Raw genomic sequence first — 15,387 nt, forward strand, 5'->3', positions numbered from 1 at the left:
GATCGCGCGTTATTGCATTTTAATGCAATGTCGCGGCGACCTAAAAAACGTAATGTCTGCGTTTGACAGCGGCATTTAACTGGTTAATAGGTGCGGGCAGATCGCGATTCTGCGCGCGCCTATTACGGGCACATGTCAGCTGTTCAAAACAGCTGACATGTCCCGGCTTTGATGCGGGCTCACCGCCGGAGCCCGCATCAAAGCAGGGGATCTGACCTCGGACGTACTATCCCATCCGAGGTCAGAAAGGGGTTAAAAATCAAATAAAAATGGTCATAAAGCCATTTATAAAAAAACAAATAATGGTATAAAAGAAAAAGCCAAACCTTCCAACAAAAAAGCAAGCCCTAATATGGCTCATTTGGCAAAAAAAAATTAAAAAAAGTTTCAGCTCTCAGAATATAACGATGCAAAAAAAGTTCATTTTTGTAAAATATTGCTTATAGGGCTCGCTCGCACTAGCATATAAATCGGACGAGTGTAATCCGATAAGAAATCAGATTGCATTCAGCCCAGGGTTATATTATGAGGCCGTGCAGATCTGCATATTTTTTCCCAGCTGCATTTTACATGACAAAAAAATGGCAACATACTGCAATTTCACTCCGAAATCTGATGGGTGTGAGAAAAAAATTGCATCCCGTTCGGACCATCAGTATAGCATCTGATTTTTATGGATACATTACAATTCTGTACCATAGTAAACCGTAAGTGGTCCTGTAAATGATTAATAGCTGCTGAGTAAAAAAAAAAACAGATTGTATAAGGACAACACATGGATGACAAGTGAGAAAAATCATCCCACTCTCCCAGATGAGAATGAGACCCATTATTTATACACTAGTCTGAGCGTACCCTAAGTGCATAAAAGCCGCAAAGCATAAAAAATATATAAATCTGGTATCGCTGTGATTGTACTGACCTGAAGAAAAAATTGGTCTCATCACTTTTTGTACATGGTGAACGGCGCTAAAAAAATGTAAAAACAATAATTGAATGGAATAAAAAGCGATAAAAAAATTATTTGCCCAAAATGATACAAAAAAATCTTCAACTCATCCCTAACACAATAAGCCCTCATACAGCTCTGTTCGCCAAAAAGAAAAAAGTTAGTGATAGCAGCAAAACATAAAAAACACAATATGAATCTGGTATCACTTTAATTGCACAGACCAAAAGAATAAATCCGCCTCAAAAAGCGCAAAAATAAAAATAAGAACTACTCTTGCACCGCTGTCTATTTGTTCATTCCATCTCCCAAAAATCGGAATAAGGCTATGTTCACATTTATCCTGTGCTCTCCGCTGTGCACTGATGTTGGGGTTTCCATGTAAATCCAAGTCTCCTCACCTTGACATGCTTATCATGTCACTCTCCGCAAGGAGAAACGATACTTCTTGGATCCCAGTCAGACGCCTCTCAATCAGCCAAACCAGATCTCCACTTTGCACTGATGAGGGCAGTACCCCGAAACACAGTGTCTGCAAATTGAGATTCTGGTTTGGCTATTATCTTAAGTCATGTGACAAGGCTCATTAACCCCTTCAAGACCCAGCCTATTTTGACCTTAAAGACCTTGCCGTTTTTTGCAATTCTGACCAGTGTCCCTTTATGAGGTAATAACTCAGGAACGCTTCAACGGATCCTAGCGGTTCTGAGATTGTTTTTTCGTGACATATTGGGCTTCATGTTAGTGGTAAATTTAGGTCAATAAATTCTGCGTTTATTTGTGATAAACACGGAAATTTGGCGAAAATTTTGAAAATTTCGCAATTTTCACATTTTGAATTTTTATTCTGTTAAACCAGAGAGATATGTGACACAAAATAGTTAATAAATAACATTTCCCACATGTTTACTTTACATCAGCACAATTTTGGAAACAAAATTTTTTTTTGTTAGGAAGTTATAAGGGTTAAAATTCGACCAGCGATTTGTCATTTTTACAACGAAATTTACAAAACCATTTTTTTTAGGGACCACCTCACATTTGAAGTCAGTTTGAGGGGTCTATATGGCTGAAAATACCCAAAAGTGACACCATTCTAAAAACTGCACCCCTCAAGGTACTCAAAACCACATTCAAGAAGTTTATTAACCCTTCAGGTGCTTCACAGCAGCAGAAGCAACATGGAAGGAAAAAATGAACATTTAACTTTTTAGTCACAAAAATTATCTTTTAGCAACAATTTTTTTATTTTCCCAATGGTAAAAGGAGAAACTGAACCATGAAAGTTGTTGTCCAATTTGTCCTGAGTACGCTGATACCTCATATGTGGGGGTAAACCACTGTTTTGGCGCATGGCAGGGCTTGGAAGGGAAGGAGCGCCATTTGACTTTTTGAATCAAAAATTGGCTCCACTCTTTAGCGGACACCATGTCACGTTTGGAGAGCCCCCGTGTGCCTAAAAATTGGAGCTCCCCCACAAGTGACCCCATTTTGGAAACTAGACGCCCCAAGGAACTTATCTAGATGCATAGTGAGCACTTTGAACCCCCAGGTGCTTCACAAATTGATCCGTAAAAATGAAAAAGTACTTTTTTTTCACAAAAAAATTCTTTTAGCCTCAATTTTTTCATTTTCACGTGGGCAACAGGATAAAATGGATCCTAAAATGAGTTGGGCAATTTCTCCTGAGTACACCAATACCTCACATGTGGAGGTAAACCACTGTTTGGGCACATGGTAAGGCTCGGAAGGGAAGGAGCGCCATTTGACTTTTTGAATGAAAAATTATTTCCATCGTTAGCGGACACCATGTCGCGTTTGGATAGCTCCTGTGTGCCTAAACATTGGCGCTCCCCCACAAGTGACCCCATTTTGGAAACTAGACCCCCCAAGGAACTAATTTAGATGCCTAGTGAGCACTTTAAACCCTCAGGTGCTTCACAAATTGATCTGTAAAAATGAAAAAGTAATTTTTTTTCACAAAAAAATTCTTTTCGCCTCAATTTTTTCATTTTCACATGGGCAGTAGGATAAAATGGATCATAAAATTTGTTGGGCAATTTCTCCCGAGTACGCCGATACCTCATATGTGGGGGTAAACCACTGTTTGGGCACTCGGCAGGGCTCGGAAGAGAAGGCGCGCCATTTGACTTTTTGAATGGAAAATTAGCTCCAATTGTTAGCGGACACCATGTCGCGTTTGGAGAGCCCCTGTGTGCCTAAACATTGGAGCTCCCGCACAAGTGACCCCATTTTGGAAACTAGACCCCCCAAGGAACTTATCTAGATGCATATTGAGCACTTTAAACCCCCAGGTGCTTCACAGAAGTTTATAACGCAGAGCCATGAAAATAAAAAATAATTTTTCTTTCCTCAAAAATGATTTTTTAGCCTGGAATTTCCTATTTTGCCAAGGATAATAGGAGAAATTGGACCCCAAATATTGTTGTCCAGTTTGTCCTGAGTACGCTGATACCCCATATGTGGGGGTAAACCACTGTTTGGGCGCACGGCAGGGCTCGGAAGGAATGGCACGCCATTTGGCTTTTTAAATGGAAAATTAGCTCCAATCATTAGCGGACACCATGTCACGTTTGGAGAGCCCCTGTGTGCCTAAACATTGGAGATCCCCCAGAAATGACACCATTTTAGAAACTAGACCCCCAAAGGAACTAATCTAGATGTGTGGTGAGGACTTTGAACCCCCAAGTGCTTCACAGAAGTTTATAACGCAGAGCCATGAAAATAAAAAAAAAAATTATTTTCTCAAAAATGATCTTTTAGCCTGCAATTTTTTATTTTCCCAAGGGTAACAGGAGAAATTTGACCCCAAAAGTTGTTTTCCAGTTTCTCCTGAGTACGCTGATACCCCATATGTGGGGGTAAATCACTGTTTGGGCACATGCCGGGGCTCGGAAGTGAAGTAGTGACGTTTTGAAATGCAGACTTTGATGGAATGCTCTGTGGGCGTCACGTTGCGTTTGCAGAGCCCCTGATGTGGCTTAACAGTAGAAACCCCCCACAAGTGACCCCATTTTGGAAACTAGACCCCCAAAGGAACTTATCTAGATGTGTGGTGAGCACTTTGAACCCCCAAGTGCTTCATAGAAGTTTATAATGCAGAGCCGTGAAAATAATAAATACGTTTTCTTTCCTCAAAAATAATTATTTAGCCCAGAATTTTTTAATTTTCCCAAGGGTAACAGGAGAAATTTGACCCCAATATTTGTTGTCCAGTTTCTCCTGAGTACGGTGATACCCCATATGTGGGGGTAAACTACTGTTTGGGCACATGCCGGGGCTTGGAATTGAAGTAGTGACGTTTTGAAATGCAGACTTTGATGGAATGCTCTGCGGGCGTCACGTTGCGTTTGCAGAGCCCCTGATGTGCCTAAACAGTAGAAACCCCCCACAAGTGACCCCATTTTGGAAACTAGACCCTGAAAGGAACTTATCTAGATGTGTGATGAGCACTTTGAACCCCCAAGTGCTTCATAGAAGTTTATAATGCAGAGCCGTGAAAATAATAAATACGTTTTCTTTCCTCAAAAATAATTATTTAGCCCAGAATATTTTATTTTCCCAAGGGTTACAGGAGAAATTGGACCCCAAAAGTTGTTGTCCAGTTTCTCCTGAGTACGCTGATACCCCATATGTGGGGGTAAACCACTGTTTGGGCACACGTCGGGGCTCAGAAGGGAAGTAGTCACTTTTGAAATGCAGACTTTGATGGAATGGTCTGCGGGTGTCACGTTGCGTTTGCAGAGCCCCTGGTGTGCCTAAACAGTAGAAACCCCCCACAAGTGACCCCATTTTAGAAACTAGACCCCCCAAGGAACTTATCTAGATATGTGGTGAGCACTTTGAACCTCCAAGTGCTTCACAGACGTTTACAACGCAGAGCCGTGAAAATAAAAAATCATTTTTCTTTCCTCAAAAATTATGTTTTAGCAAGCATTTTTTTATTTTCACAAGGGTAACAGGAGAAATTGGACCCCAGTAATTGTTGCGCAGTTTGTCCTGAGTATGCTGGTACCCCATATGTGGGGGTAAACCACTGTTTGGGCACACGTCAGGGCTCGGAAGTGAGGGAGCACCATTTGACTTTTTGAATACGAGATTGGCTGGAATCAATGGTGGCGCCATGTTGCGTTTGGAGACCCCTGATGTGCCTAAACAGTGGTAACCCCTCAATTCTAACTCCAACACTAACCCCAACACACCCCTAACCCTAATCCCAACTGTAGCCATAACCCTAATCACAACCCTAACCCCAACACACCCCTAACCACAACACTAACCCCAACACACCCCTAACCCTAACCACAACCCTAATTCCAACCCTAACCCTAAGGCTATGTGCCCACGTTGCGGATTCGTGTGAGATATTTCCGCACCATTTTTGAAAAATCTGCGGGTAAAAGGCACTGCGTTTTACCTGCGGATTTTCCGCGGATTTCCAGTGTTTTTTGTGCGGATTTCACCTGCGGATTCCTATTGAGGAACAGGTGTAAAACGCTGCGGAATCCGCACAAAGAATTGACATGCTGCGGAAAATACAACGCAGCGTTCCCGCGCGGTATTTTCCGCACCATGGGCACAGCAGATTTGGTTTTTCATATGTTTACATGGTACTGTAAACCTGATGGAACACTGCTGCGAATCCGCAGCCAAATCCGCACCATGTGCACATAGCCTAATTCTAAAGGTATGTGCACACGCTGCGGAAAACGCTGCGGATCCGCAGCAGTTTCCCATGAGTGTACAGTTCAATGTAAACCTACGGGAAACAAAAATCGCTGTACACATGCTGCGGAAAAACTGCACGGAAACGCAGCGGTTTACATTCCGCAGCATGTCACTTCTTTGTGCGGATTCCGCAGCGGTTTTACAACTGCTCAAATAGAAAATCGCAATTGTAAAACCGCAGTGAAATGCGCAGAAAAAAACGCGGTAAATCCGCCATAAATCCGCAGCGGTTTAGCACTGCGGATTTATCAAATCCGCAGCGGAAAAATCCGCAGAGGACCAGAATACGTGTGCACATTCCTAACCCTAACCCTAACCCTAGCCCTAACCCTAGCCCTACCCCTAACCCTAACCCTACCCCTAACCCTAACCCTACCCCTACCCCTAACCCTAACCCTACCCCTAACCCTACCCCTAACCCTACCCCTACCCCTAACCCTAACCCTATTCTAACATTAGTGGGAAAAAAAAAATTTCTTTATTTTTTTATTGTCCCTACCTATGGGGGTGACAAAGGGGGGGGGGTCATTTATTATTTTTTTTATTTTGATCACTGAGATAGATTATATCTCAGTGATCAAAATGCACTTTGGAACGAATCTGCCGGCCGGCAGATTCGGCGGGCGCACTGCGCATGCGCCCGCCATTTTGGAAGATGGCGGCGCCCGGGAGAAGACGGACGGGACCCCGGCTGGATCGGTAAGTATGATAGGGTGGGGTGGGACCACGGGGGGGGGGATCGGAGCACGGGGGGGGGAATCGGAGCGCGGGAGGGGTGGAACGGAGCGCGGGGGGCGTGGAACGGAGCACGGGGGGGCTGGAACGGAGCACGGGGGGGTGGAACGGAGCACGGGGGGGGGTGGATCGGAGTGCAGGGGGGGTGATTGGAGCACGGGGGGGTGATTGGAGCACGGGGCGAGCGGACACGAGCACGGGGGGGAGCGGAGCACAGGGCGGAGGGGAGCCGGAGCAGTGTACCGGCCAGATCGGGGGGGTGGGGGGGCGATCGGAGGGGTGGGGTGGGGGCACACTAGTATTTCCAGCCATGGCCGATGATATTTCAGCATCGGCCATGGCTGGATTGTAATATTTCACCCGTTATAATGGGTGAAATATTACAAATCGCTCTGATTGGCAGTTTCACTTTCAACAGCCAATCAGAGCGATCGTAGCCACGAGGGGGTGAAGCCACCCCCCCTGGGCTAAACTACCACTCCCCCTGTCCCTGCAGATCGGGTGAAATGGGAGTTAACCCTTTCACCCGGCCTGCAGGGACGCGATCTTTCCATGACGCCGCATAGGCGTCATGGGTCGGAATGGCACCGACTTTCATGACGCCTACGTGGCGTCATGGGTCGGGAAGGGGTTAAAGGGTCGACATTGACTGTTAGGACTGCTACTTCCAATAGGTGGCACTAGAGTTCTAGTCCTCTTCCTCTCTGAAGAGACAATTTGCATATTTCCCAGAAGAGCATTGCGGCTTTAAGTCTCCTCACCTCGACATGCTTATCATGTCACTCTCCGCAAGGAGAAACGATACTTCTTGGATCCCAGTCAGACGCCTCTCAATCAGCCAAACCAGATCTCCACTTTGCACTGACGAGGGGCAGTACCCCGAAACACAGTGTCTGCAAATTGAGATTCTGGTTTGGCTATTATCTTAAGTCATGTGACAAGGCTCGTTAAAGGGTCGACATTGACTGTTAGGATTGCTACTTCCAATAGGTGGCACTAGAGTTCTAGTCCTCTTCCTCTCTGAAGAGACAATTTGCATGTAAATCCAAAGAATTCAGACAAAACCCCTGATGGAACCACTCATAATAATAAGGCAGTTGGAGTCACTTTGGACTCAGTCTGGTCTCTTTTCTGGTAGTGTCACATTACTTTAGGTATCTTTTTAGCGCACAACTGTGGACAACCGCAGTTTTGTCCACGCCTATAAAGATGGATCCCACCATAGCAGATGTTAAGTAAGGTCCATAGTGTCTCCATCTGCCTCATTATAGTGAGTGGTTTATGTGGGATTTACATGGAAGCCCCGAGGTAAGTGTTCAGCGTAGAACACAAGAATGTGATCCCTGCTTTATACTGAAAGTGATCAAAAAATGTTATGTGCCCCAAAATGTTCCCGACAAAAATTATCCCACACAAAACCAGCCCCCACTCAGGTCCACCATCTGTCACTGGAAATGTAGGGTTTTCCATGTTACTGGTAGAATAAAAATTGTGGAAAAAGTGACACATCTCCAACACTCCTTCAAAGAATATCAAGTAAAATCTACGCTCCCAGATCCAAATGTCCCCCTCCTTCTGAGCTCCACTGTGCCTAAACCACAGTAAGTGGCTACATGTTTGACATTATTGTAGCAAGGAGAGCTCAATTAACAATTTACGGGGTGCGTGGTACCAGCTGGGCACATTGTATGGGGGCCCTCGAATATATGGGGCACCATGTATGGGCAACAAACTGGCATATTTGTAATTTTCCAGAATAAAGCATGGCTAGAATGTTACAAAATGGTCCCTGCAGCTGTAGATTAATTCATTGTGAGGTTTAATTTCTACAATGGGGTCACTTTTGGAGGTTTTCTGCTGTTCTGGCACCTTAGGGGCTTCGCAAATGTTGCCGTAAACTATTCTACCAAAATCTATGCTCCAAAAGCAAAATAGCGCTCCTGCATTTTCAGCCCTGACGTGTGTCCAAGCAATAGTTTCTGACAACATATAAGGCATCACCGAATTGAGGAGAAATTGCACAATAAATTGTAGGATCCAATTTCACCTATTAGCCCTTGTCACCTATTAGCCCTTGACACATTTTCAATAAGAGAAAAAAATCATTTTTACCACTAGGATGTTATGTTTCCACATCCCAATGTTATAAAATTCAGTGAGGCACCTATGGGTTCAAAATACTCACTACACCTCTAGATGAAACCCTTGACCAGTGATGTTTCCAATATGGGGTCACATGGGGGGTTGTCTTCTGTTCTGGCACCTCATGGGCTCAGTTAATGGAGCCCAGAATCTATTCAAACGGAATCTGCATTCTAAAAGCCAAGGCAAATAGGAGAAAAAGGAGTACCAGGCGATAATTTTACTAAAAAACAGTATAAATCTTTATTAAATATCAAAAAGAACAAATAAACCACATTAAATAAGGTAACCCATACTCCAAGGAGGTACAGACAAAGAAAGAGGTAACCACCTCAGCAGTGCAAGGTATCAGAGGCATTATATTATAGTCATGATGCAAAAACAAGACCACGGGAAAGGATGCCCCCATTTAGTTAAGTAATCACAAATCACGCAGGATAATACTTAAAAATAGGACAAGCTTACCCAGATCTGTGAAGTAGAGAGGTGGTGACCCCAAGGACGGATGTCAGCCCTATCCGTCCATGGGGTGACCAGTGACACCTCTCTACTTCACAGACCTGGGTAAGCTTGCCATGCTTTTTGGAGTTGGTGTAGCTGTTTTAGGGTGGACCACCATAGGTGCCCCATTTCTTAGCTTTTGATATGCAGCTGGGTTGGTTTCTATTCTAAAAGCCAAGTAACCCTCCTTCCCATCCAATCCCTGCCGTGTGCTCAAACACTAGTATACAACCACATATGGGAAACTACCATGTTCAGTAAAAATGGCATGACAAATTGTCCTGTTCATTTTCTCCTATTACTCCCTGTGTGAATTAAAACTTTTAGGCTAAGTAAAAAAAAATTTGTTTTCACATCCAATCTTATAAAATTCTGTCATGTAGTTTGTGGGTTAAACATGCTAGATTAATTCTTTATGGTGTTTAGTTTGCCAAATGTTGACACTTGTGGGTTTTTATACTTTTTTTGGCACCTCACTCTACAAATGCAACATGATGTCCAAATTTGTGTTCCAAAAATGAAATAGCGCTCTTTGCATTCCGAGTTTTATCAGGTGCCCAAACAACAGTTTTGACCACATTTGGGGAATTACTGTGTTTGGGAGAAATTGCTTAACAAATTATGGGGTCAATTTACTCCTATTACCCCAAGTGTAAATTATAAATTTGATGCTAAAACAGCATTTTAGTGAAAAAAGGTATTTTTTTGTTTTCAAATCTAAGTGTTATAAAATTATGTGAATCATTTGTAAGGTAAAAATAACCAGTGCACAATTAGTTGAATTTCTTGAGGAGCCTAGTTTCCAAAATGGGAGACTTTCTGCATTTTGGCATTACTCTCCAAAAATCAAATAGTGCCCTCTCCTTTCTGAACCCTATCATGTCCCTGAAGAGTTTTTGACCTCACATGGGGTATCATGTTATGGCAAAATTGTTTATCAAATTATAATGTCTGTTTTTTCCCTATTATCTATTATGAAAATTATAAATTTGGGGCTAAAACAACATTTTATTGGGAAAGAATGTAATTTTTATTTTCACATCCACATTTTAAAAAGTTCTGTGAAGCACCTATGGGTTCAAAATACTCAATACATCTTTGAGATTAATTCCTTGATGGGTCTAGTTTCTAAAATGGGGTCACTTGCCGAGGGTTTTTGCTGTTTTGATACCTCAAGGGCTCTGCAAATGAGGCATGGTGTCTGCAATTTATTCCAGCCAAATTAACATTTAAAATACCAAATGTCGCTTCTTCCCCTTCGAGCCCTGCCATTGGGACCAAACAGAACCTTCTGAGTACATGTTGGATATCACCGTGCTCAGAAGAAAGTGGGTAACAAATTGTGGGGTACACTTTTTGTGATACCTGTTGCAAAAGGGAAAAATTGGGGGCTAAAGAAACATTTTCATGATAATTTTTTTTCAGTATGACAAGCTAACGTTTTCAAATTCTGTGGGTTCAAAATGCTCACTATACCACTGGATAAAATACTTGAGGGGTATAGTTTAGAACATGGTGTCACTTGCTGGGGTTTTCCGCTGTTTAGGCACCTTAAGGGCCATACAAATGCGACATGTGCTCATAATCTATTTCAACCAAATTTGTGTCCCAAAATGCAAATGGTGCTCCTTTCCTTCCGAGCCCTACCATTTGTCCAAACAGCGGTTTCTGACAACATGTTGGATATCTGCAAGCTCAGAAGAAACTGGGTAACAAACTGTGAGATCCATTTTCTTATGCTATTCCATGTAAAAAAGGAAAAAAAAATGGGGCAGAAGGAACATTTAGAGGAAAAATTAATTCTAAAATCCTAACAAAATAAAATGATGTTTGAAAAATGATGGAGATGTAAAGTAGACATATTGGAAATGTTATGTATTAATAATTTTGAAGAGCATGACTAACTGGTTTAAGGATATAAAAATAGAAAATGTGAAAATATCAAATTTTTCTAAATTTTCACTAAAATTATGATATTTTCACAAATAAATTCAAAACATTTCAATCTAAATTTACCAATTTCATAAAGTATGAAATCTCAGGAATGGATCACTGGGATGTCTTGAAGCTTATTGCGTCATAAAGTGACACTGGTCAAAATTCAAAAATTTGGCTTGGTCATTAAGGTCAAAATTGTCTCGGTCTCTAAGGGTTTAAATATGTTTGTGTTAGGGCACGAGTTCCCGCCTCTGCACAGGGGGAATCTCGAACCATCTCCGCTGCGGTCTCCCATTCTTCTCCAGCCGCAGTGGAGCCTGCTCAGTCGGGACGTTGGTCCCAGCATCTGGCTCAGGCAGATACTCTGCATCTGGCTACTGCTGTTCTTCCAGGCTCTGCCATTATAGCTAGTATTGGTCAGCGGCGAGGACTTGCTTCTGGGACTAAGTCCTGCTTTCTCCCTTCTGAGCATGCCCAAAGGAAGACCTCTCATTGGAGGTCAGGGGTCACACACTCAGGTCCTAAAGCAACTCCCATTGGTCCTCTAGGAAGGTCCTGAAGTTGCTGCAACTATAAAAGGTTCGCATGGCCGCACAGCCATGCGCTAGTATCAATCTTTTTCGTGAGATTTGCGCAAGTGTGGTCATGTATGCTTGTGGTCAGGGCCCGGCTAAAATAAGCCACTAGAATACCGGCACCTCCGGTGACGAGTGTGCATGTATTCAGGGCCCAGCTGAAATAAGGGGCAGCATGGTGGCGCAGTAGTTAGCACAGCAGCCTTGCAGCGCTGGAGTCCTGGGTTCAAGCCCCACCAAGGACAACATTTGCAAAGAGTTTGTATGTTCTCTCCGTGTTTGCGTGGGTTTCCTCCGGGCTCTCCGGTTTCCTCCCACATTCCAAAGACATACTGATAGGGAATTTAGATTGTGAGCCCCAAACGGGGACAGTGATGATAATGTGTGCAAAACTGTAAAGCGCTGTGGAATATGTTAGTGCTATATAAAAATAAAGATTATTATCATAAATGAGCCACTAGAATACCGGCACCTCCGGTGAGGAATTGTCTGTGTGCTTCTCTGACTGCATGACCACTGACTGCTATCAGCTCAGCAGTTAGCTGTGTACTCCTGTGAGATTAACAGGACACAGTGCTTTTCTATCACAGCGACTCTGTGACGTAACAGAGCTCGCTTATACCGCCATATAGTGCCATTTGCTAGCAGCAGGTTCTCCTCCTGCACGGTGGACCCCGGGCTGCGAACGCACCAATAATAACACCTATATTTACTTGGTGCGTTCCACCAGCCTTAACAGTTTGTTAGTCTAAATGTCTATAATACCTGTACTACTCCTGTGTAAACTGGTACAATGTTTTATGTCTTGGACAGGGTCTAGTGATGCATGACAGGGGTATTCTCGAGTTGGTGTTGTTTTCCATGTTTTTTTTTCGAAACTATGATAGAATATAAAAGAGACGTGTCACTCTTATATCATTGCGTGTGTGTACGTGTATATTCCGTGACTGTATTACCGGCACATAACATGTCTTCTCTTGTTCTTTCTCATAGGTGTATCCAACATGCCCAGCAGTGAGTACAATCTGAGTGTTTGACGTGCAATGATTCTAGTCCTCTCCAAACATCCATCAGAGCCACACAGAGCGGCAGTGAAAGAACAAGCTTGCAGGAAAGACAGGATAATATTTGCTGCATTTACATGTACAATTGAATCAGAGAGAAGAGTGGATTCGTCTTATGACAGGTCTGACAGGAACCAGCTCGGCCTGTCTGTACCAGGTTTTATATGCCTGAAATATTCCGCACAGGCGCTGAGCGGAGCGTGAAGTAGACACATATACAGACACGGAGACAGACAGATGATTAAATCAATGGGGATAGATAGAGAAATGAACACACAAATCACTGATTGCAGAAAGTGATATTACTTGCAATATATATACTATATATGAGTTTGATTTCCCCAGATTAGTTCAGGCAATCTATTGTCCTGGCAGTCTTTGTCAGCGCTTATACATATATATGTACCTATACTGTATCTGTCTATCTTACTAATAGGGGACGCCCCATTGAACCTGCAGTAGAGGTGTGTTTTGGTGGATGTTTGGTTCTGTGCTGCTTATTTTGCATGATGTGGTTGCTTTCCATACCCCCCATACCATCTGATCCTGCTCCTCATGTGTTTGTCTATGTATATAACAAAGAATGGGTGACCAGACTGTTAGAATCCTGGTACGACTGTAGATACTGTTAGTCCACTTGATTCTCAGTACATGACATCTCACTATATTCTGACACCATGCATTTCCTTGCCATCATCACCCTAGCTTTCCATTAAAATGGCTGTACGCATACTGTATAATAGGATTTCATTTACTGAGCACGTCAGACACTCTAAATTGTTAATGTGCACCAATGTTACACGTCTGTTCTCAAGTGTGAAAGATAGTATCCAAAACAATAAGGTTGGAAAATTTGTCAAAAATAAGACACTATTACATATCCATATTTCACAAGGCCCTTGAGATGGTTCTCCAGTGATGTTTTCACACGACATGCCCTTAACGCTCTTTCACGCATGCTGATAATTAGGCAAAGGATCATTTATAAGGACGGTTGTTCCCAATCAGTGGCTATGTAAACATGGCAGCAGTCAGTCAGCAAAAGTCATGCGCTAAAAAGTAATCTTCAGCAGCACATCTCTTCATCTGGTCAGTTCACATACAGTTTGCATTGGCTCATGTAAAAGGGACTTAAAAGAGGACCTTTCAGAAATGGTAGCATGTTAAGCTGGCCATACCTTTGAATAGTGACTGCAGAGCTGAGTAAAACATAGCTTGTAAAGTTTAGGTCATAATATATGTTAAGTCTGAGGGGTGATTGCCAGAAATTTTTCACTGGGGCGTGAATTTCTTCCCCTGTATGAAATTACCAATCATAAGCAGGCAGCAGCTTTTCAGGAAAAAAAAGAACACGCTCCCACAGTAGCTTAGAACAGGATTTCTCCTGTATGAAACATGTAGTAACAGACAGTCTGAGCTCACTGATCTCACTCCAGACTGTGTTTCATTACAAAACGTCAGTGTGGGAGAAGAGGAAGTACAGCAGAGCTGAGCTTTGACTCATCACAAGCACATCATTTTTACAGTGCTGTCAAGTCAACTCTGCTGTGCTTACCTAACTGCTCTGTGAGATCAAATCTGAAAGGTATAAGTAATCACTGCTCTACTACCGGCTCTCACTTGTAATCGCACACAGCTCTGCAGTGAAACCAGTGTGGAGAGCAAACTGTCTGTCATTACATGTCTCACAAAGGATAAAGCATGTTCTAAGCTATCATGGGGCGTGTTTATTTTTGCTTGTATGCTGCTGACTGCTTATGATTGGTCAGTCTCATTCATGCTTTAGAAGAAGTACACGCCTCCAGGCAATGACTCCTTAGTCTTAATTTATAGTCAACTTGTTATATCATTGTTCCACTCTCAGCCAGAGGAAAAGTGCTGCAGTAAACCCACCTTATGCAAAAGTATTACCATGCATTTTTTATCCATAGTAGCTCACTACATCGTTAAAAGGGTCATGAGATAATACGTACGAGATCATCAAGTGGAACGACCTCTTTAAAAAAAGTGCATAATATCTACATAAGATGTGCGTAATATTTTAATATACATTTATAAAACCCATTTACTTCTTATGCTTATGTTACCCATAAATGCCAAGTAACTCGATATACTCACACTCCCCTGCAACCTATAGAACTGTACAAAGTATTTTCCCCCTTCCAAAGTCTTCACTAACTAATAAAGTAGCCTTACTATCTCTCTGTGTTCTGACAATCCAGACCGTCTGGACTTATTCTTCTCAGATATCACTCGACTGATTTTCAGTGCACAATATTTAGCAAATAATAGTAACAAATAATCATTTTATTTCTATAGCACCATAATATTATACAATTCATATGGGACATGTACAGACAATATCAGACATTACACATGTAATGCATATAGAATATATACATACTATATGTGCTAAATTACTTAAATAACAAGTACATAAAAATGAGAAACATTTTACACTCATTTTTAGCACATATTTGGAATTTATCCAGTCATTTGGTCCATAAAGACAGAGCGAGAATTCCTAAAATTTCTCGGTGGATTATGTGATGAACACTTAATCTACATTGGGGTCCTGTAAAGAGTGAAAAGCTCATTCCGAGGGCAGCGTCACCCAGCCTGTATGCCTGACAATTCATTTTGCATAACAAGGTCAGTTTCCTATGCTGAAGGTCTGGACGGTTCCCGGTAATGCCGTCTTTGGCTCACTCGAGTGCACAGTAACAACGTAATA

General features: G+C 42.5%; 1 protein-coding gene across 6 annotated transcripts in view; it reads left to right on the forward strand.

Annotated features, from left to right (window-relative positions):
• Nucleotides 1-15,387, forward strand: part of NTNG1 (netrin G1) — a 479,224-nt gene that overhangs the window by 310,206 nt on the left and 153,631 nt on the right. For all 6 annotated transcript variants that reach the window (XM_069737380.1, XM_069737381.1, XM_069737384.1 and 3 more), the window contains exon 5: nucleotides 12,583-12,603. In XM_069737380.1, the coding sequence (XP_069593481.1) occupies nucleotides 12,583-12,603 (21 nt within the window). The remainder of the gene's footprint in view (nucleotides 1-12,582; nucleotides 12,604-15,387) is intronic.

This window comes from Ranitomeya imitator, chromosome 8 (assembly GCF_032444005.1).
Source record: "Ranitomeya imitator isolate aRanImi1 chromosome 8, aRanImi1.pri, whole genome shotgun sequence".
NCBI lineage: Eukaryota > Metazoa > Chordata > Amphibia > Anura > Dendrobatidae > Ranitomeya > Ranitomeya imitator.